The following is a 6,036-nucleotide window of genomic DNA, read 5'->3' as shown; positions in this document are numbered from 1 at the left end:
AAAAGTAATCTTTACAAACTGCCCACCATTACTAGAAAGGTAAAAGCTACAGCTGTGTTGAGTCACTTCTGCCTCTACCACTGTACTTAAACCCTATTTGTCTTAATATAGTTGCTGGTTAAGAAATGGAAAGTCATGGGAGGTTGAAAACACACACACACCCCTCTTTGGAAGATACCAGGCCACCATGAGCTGGTTGTTTCCTGTTAATCCTCTCAGCATGGGAGGTGTAGCCATAATGGAAGTGATGGTACTGTAACGTGTGCCTGAACATTACCAATGCCATAGCATACGTCTGTCAGGCAGATTTTTCGTAGGCTGCTTCCGTCCAGCTCCAGAGGAGTAACTGTGCTCTACTCGCATCGAGCCAAAGTGAATAGGCGCTAACTGCTCCGTTAATATTAAATGATCGGTTAGACTTCAGAACTGAATCTAGACTTTGTGCTGACCTGCTCCTTATTCAGGGGACTGACTTAGAGAACAACAAGTAGTACAATGTTTTGTTTGTTTTTTTTCATTCAGCTGTTCTACAGTAGAGTAAAATCGTTCCCCACTCTTCTTGAGCCTTAACCTTTTTCCAAGTGGTAAGCGTTGTTAAGTTTGAATGCTAGGACCATGCACTCTGTGGTGCCTTGGATTATAATATGGCTCTATTCTTTGGTGCATAAGATGTTCCACGTTAGACATAATTGAAAGCCAAAGCATTTACACCGCAGAGACTGTCATGATACAAAGAGGACAGCAAACGAAGGACTGAATTCTGGCATCTCGTATGCACAGAAACGCATGGAATGAGGATGGCTACAGGCTAATATGACTATCTGTCAAGATGCTGATTTTTATCCATCATATGGAGTCAGTTGGGGTGGGGTTTTTTTAAAAAAAAAAAAAAGGTGCAAAAGAGCAATGAACGCTTAAATTGGTGAATTTCTCCTGGTACTTCACTTCACTGTTTGTCCAGAACTTTTGATTCTGTTCAATCTAAAACTGTGTAAGGGTGAAAAAGCCACAGTGAAAGCTAAAAGTCTGTTCCTGGCAGATGTATTGGATCAATGTACATACTTCTGCCTTAAAGTAAGCCTTTATTATCACGTTTTTTAACAACTTTCTAGTGAAGCACAATCTCATGAGTTTCTTGTATAAAATCAAAGTGGTACAATTGTTTACACTTGAGATTTTTTCCAAATAAAAACTTTTTAAAAAAGCAGTCTTTCTATAAATGATACAGCACAATGAATATACAGTGACAAGTGCAATAAATTATAGCCTGTATTTACAAGAAGCCTTTTAAATGCAAGAATTGGAGGTAAGTGCATTTAATACAAGTTTAATATTGATTGAAACAATTTGCTATCAGCTTCTGCTAGACAAACCGTGGCTACACTGTGAATGTATCCTTTATACCAGTTTGTTAGTTGCGTGAGGTGAAGGGGAAAGGTTGGCCAAAGACTTGCATATGTTGTTGACATTCTGTCTTCCTGTAAATAAATTGTCCAGCTAGAGAATGAATGGCCCCTAAACTTTTACGTCTGAATTACAGCTGTAGAAGCATCCCAACTTCCTTCCTGGACAAGTGGTAGTAGATGAGGCAGCTCCGCAGGGGGAATGGAAGGAAGTTGGGTAAGAACAAGTGTATAAAGCTATATTGCTCAGACAAATAGCGAGCTGGAAAGACCAGGCAGGGCCGGCGTTCATGCTAGTGTTTCTAACACAAGGGTGCAGCCAGGCCAGCTTAAGCTTGCAGGATCAGACTTAAACTGTGCTCGGCAAATAAGAGAACTGAAACATTTGCTTTGGCACAATTTAAGATGCTTACTGCCCTCACGGATTTCACGAGGAGGCTAATGCTCCAGGCGTAGTAACTCATCCTTCTAGACAAAAAGGCAATTCCTAGCCTTAGGAATTTTTTATTATGTTGTACAAGATGTACACTTTAAGTCTGAAGTACTAACACCACTTTCTTTAGCTTCCCCGTCTCTCCCCTCATCTTCCCACCCAAAAAAACCCTCACTTGTTTTGGGTATTAGACGCCATCTGGTAAAACTGCAGCAAACATCCAAGCAATGGCTAAGGCCAAGCTGCTATGTGAGATTAAGACTGTCCCAGCCCAGTAAAGCCTGTGTGGGCACATCGCTGCTTTGCACACCCCAGCTCTGCAGAGCTGAGCAGCCACCGCAGCACAGGCTCAGTCTGTAAGAAGTCCAGCGGTTTGCTCGCGCCCCAGCGTGCGGTCCTCACCCCTTCCTCCCAACAAGGCACATACATGGTGTTTTAAAAGGTGGTTCATCAATTTTTTTTCTTTTTTTTTTTTTTTTCCCTCTCCAAGGTCAGGTAGTTCACGAAAGCATGGAAGGTAGTATGGAAGTTCATGGTAGAATCACAGAGTCCGTGTGAAGACTGTTTGTCAGTGACATCCACAAGCTCTTACTACCATATTCCTGTATTTCTTCAAGATTACGTTAGAATTATCATCAAAATAAAGAACAGATATGGCATTTAGTTTGGTAGGTGCACAGCATGGTTTGGGAACGTAATCAGGATTCATAAGATGAACCTGTTGCCAAAGAAGAAAATACAACTGAGACAATGGTAACTTGTTTACAAATTCACCTATTGCTTTGGCATCGAGCGTCCTGGAGACTTACCAGCGTTTGTACAATGGCATGATTGGTTGCGTTCATATGGGCGTTGAGTGGGAACGAGCACTCCCCATCACAGTAGTTGGCTGCGTAGCCCTTTGGAGCGATTATCCAGTCCTTTTTAGGAAACAAACAGAACGTGATTCAAATTAAAGAGTTGCCAACTTACAGAGACAACTGCATGCAATTAAGAGCAGCTGAAAATTTTCCACTAACTTTCTTTCTTGAGGGCAAAAATGTGTTTTCACTGAAAATGTTAGGGTTGGGGTTTTTTTGGGTTGGTGGTTCTTGGTTTTGCTTTTTTTTTTTTTGGTAAGCCATGACTTTCCATGGACACACTGATTTTAATGTCCAAAGAATGGTGCACATCTATGCCATGAACTAAAAGAATTTTACTCCTCAAACTCTTGCTGGGTTGCCTTGTGGGGCTTGTGGTTTGGATGCTTTTGTGTTCTGACATTTCCCGCAGGTTAGGCCCTCTGGCTGAACTACCTTTCCTAGGCTGAATCACAGCCTCAGCTGGTGTCCCCTCCCAGAGAAAATCATGAGCGTGCACACACGCACACAGAATTCAGCCAGGGAGCTCCAGAACGGGAATATAAAACACTGGTGTGGTGCCTCACTCTACCTTACATGCTCTTATACAGGGACGCTACTCTGCTGAGGCCACTGCGGGACATCAAAGCTGCGTAACAGCTTCTCCACCTCTTCCAGGCTCCTAAAGGAGGGGCAGGGCAGCCAGCCTGAGTGGCACGTGAAAGCACGTGGCCCCCGTGGCGATCTATGGAAGAAGGTGACTCTTCACCAAAGGGCTAAGAGGGAAAAAAAAAAAAATTACAACTTCTCTGCTGCTGACACAAAAGAGCCAAAGGTAAATTAAAAGCATCACCAATTAGCAGGAGACATTTCGCCTCCCTTGGTGTCAAGCTCTGCAGGTCACCCCGCAGGAGGACGTACTGGTATGCTTCACATACATACATATAAGTCTTAGTCAATTCCCCCTTTACCTGACAGCAATTACCTGGGCTAGCTTGAATTTTGCCACAGAGACTGTTGCTGCAGCTTTGCTAGCCAAGTTTGCTGTTTGATTGCTAACAGGAGGACACCTGGGCATAGCAAACCCACCATTTTACTGTACCAGCTCACCCATAATTTGGTCCTGGTAAACCGAGCTGCTTGTCATAAAACAGTCGCTCTCGTGCTACAGAATCCAGTACAGACCATGTAATTAAATTTGTGGTTTAATGCGGTGTAAGACTAAGGGAAGAAGTGCTCTACTACTAAAAACAATTGATGCTTAAAAAAAATAAAATTGATGGATGTTCTAAAGGAGCAGTGCCCAACAACTGCAGGGGGCTGCTGCCCTGCCTCCATCATCTCCCTGCAAGTAGGATCTGGATTCCAGCTCCTGCAAAGAGCCCTTCTGGTCTCTGGCCTTCCTTTGGCAGCGTCCTTCTTACCTTTCTGCTCAAGCCTACAACTAGAAAGGTGGAGGCAGGGCCTCTGAGGCGGGGAACTGCACAACTGGAATACGCTTCCTGCTGGGAAGCGGGGCAAGGGAGCTAAGGAGGAGGTAGAAAGACTGCGCACAAGTAAAAAGAAAAAAGCCGCTAACAAGTAATGGGGAACGGAGTCAGCACGCAGCCACAGTTGTGGCTAGCGGGGTGAGTTGACATAAGCTACAAAAAATGCTGCTGTCCCATTAGCTGGGAGAGGACTTACATGTGTAAGGTATTACAGAAGCAGCGGGGGCAGCCCTGGCATCCTGAATTATAATCTGGTAAAAACATTAGCTGATAGAAATGGGGCCTCCCTCGCAAAAGAGCTGAATGAAAGACTAAAAAAAAATTTTTTTTAAAAAAGAAGAGACAATGATGAGGGCATTCTTTGAAATGTCATGTTTGATGAGACTATGGCCTGGTCCTAAATAACTTTAAACAACTCTGGCTTCACAGCGTTGCAACTAAACCCAGTCTTCAGTCCACCTACCACAGCTGGTGCTAATTGTGGGGCAGGGGTGGATGACTTCAAAAAGGTTAAAATTAGGCCGATGGCTAGAAAAAACTCAATTTGGTTAAAAACACTGCTTAACATCAGATTTTTTTTTCCCTTATCATTAGAGGTACACAGATATAAGCCCTTGCCCGTACCGTGACTCCCATGAGTGACAGAGAACGACTGTATGCTCGAATCTCATAAAGTATCAAGCTTCCTCTGGATCTTATCAAATGTCACAACTATCAATATTTATTTGCCCTTCCCTGTGACTGGTTTTAGTGAGGAGGCACGAGGGACATTTTAAAGCATAATGGCAGCCTCGAGTGGAATTACCGTGACACTGTTTAGATAACATTTCATAACAAAATGTCTAGTTTACCCGGAGAGAAACATCACACACCTGCCATCCCAAGTCTTGGAAGCTAACGTAAAGCTCATGCTTTCTGCACGCTGTTTTTAAGTCACTGCTGTTGTAATCTGTTAAAAGAAAAAGAACAAAACAGGAATTTAGAAAGTAAAACAGGCAGAGAGCGTCGCTGGAGGGCACAGCTGGCCAGATGTGTGCACGCTGCGGGCTCAGCAGCGAGAAACGGCGAGCTCCCTCAGCAGCCAAAAGGGTAAGGGTGTGGAGGGACATCCAAAGCAGGGCTGAAGCTTTTAAGATGCCTCTGGGAACGGAGGCACCCACCTAACAGTGACTTAGTTATAATTCCTTCAGCTGCCTTTAACAACTTGACAAGCAGTGCTTGTAAAACACCTCCAGTAAAATGACTTCTTAAAAATAAATCTACTCCTTCAGCCCGGCACAGGCTGAGTGCTCCAACTCACCCTGCTTCTTCGGCTGTGGTTTCTGACGTGTGCCGCCCTCGGTGGTAAGCTCAAAATGCCCGAGAGAATTACAACCCCGGGAAGGTTAATCATCGCCTTGTGCCCCTCTACCGGTTAGCAGAAGTCCTTAAACAGCTAAGATGTCCGTGGCAATGGACATGGCATGGCATGACATGACATGGCAGTGAAGCCGTGTCCCCGTCCCTCTCTGTGCCTTCCCCCCAGCCTGCCCCAGACATCACACATGGGTCCAGGCACCACCTCCGCTCTCGGACCCTTACAAGCCATGCGCTGAAAAACAAATTTCTCCTTCCCACAACCTGCTTATCGGCAGATGACACAGGATTCCCCACGCCCTCAGCATTCACTCGCTCCTTGGTGCCAACACTGTACGGGAGAGTGGGGGAGCAGGGTACCAAGCCCTGACCAGAGACCTTCCCCCCTTGCCGCGGCGCAACGTACGAGGATGCAGGAGCTGCTCCCGATGGCCCGACAAAATGCAGCTTTTGACAGCGAGTGGAATTTCCCATTTATATTTGGAAAGAGAGGCGGCTCCGCACGCGAACACCTG

The 6,036-nt window shown here is 45.1% G+C and overlaps 1 protein-coding gene across 1 annotated transcript in view; it reads right to left on the bottom strand.

Annotated features, from left to right (window-relative positions):
* Positions 1-2,325: 2,325 nt before the first annotated feature.
* BMP6 (bone morphogenetic protein 6) overlaps positions 2,326-6,036 on the bottom strand; it is a 26,492-nt gene continuing 22,781 nt past the window's right edge. Inside the window, exons 5-7 of the mRNA XM_009640394.2 lie at positions 5,038-5,114; positions 2,646-2,756; positions 2,326-2,554 (exon numbers count right to left, since the gene is read on the bottom strand). Of these exons, the coding sequence (XP_009638689.1) occupies positions 2,405-2,554; positions 2,646-2,756; positions 5,038-5,114 (338 nt within the window). The 3' untranslated portion in view covers positions 2,326-2,404. The remainder of the gene's footprint in view (positions 2,555-2,645; positions 2,757-5,037; positions 5,115-6,036) is intronic.

This window comes from Egretta garzetta, unplaced genomic scaffold (genome assembly GCF_000687185.1).
Source record: "Egretta garzetta isolate BGI_Z169 unplaced genomic scaffold, ASM68718v1 scaffold246, whole genome shotgun sequence".
Classification (NCBI taxonomy): Eukaryota; Metazoa; Chordata; class Aves; order Pelecaniformes; family Ardeidae; genus Egretta; species Egretta garzetta.
Note: the sequence above shows the minus strand (reverse complement) of the source record. Positions and strands in the feature narration are given on the sequence as shown.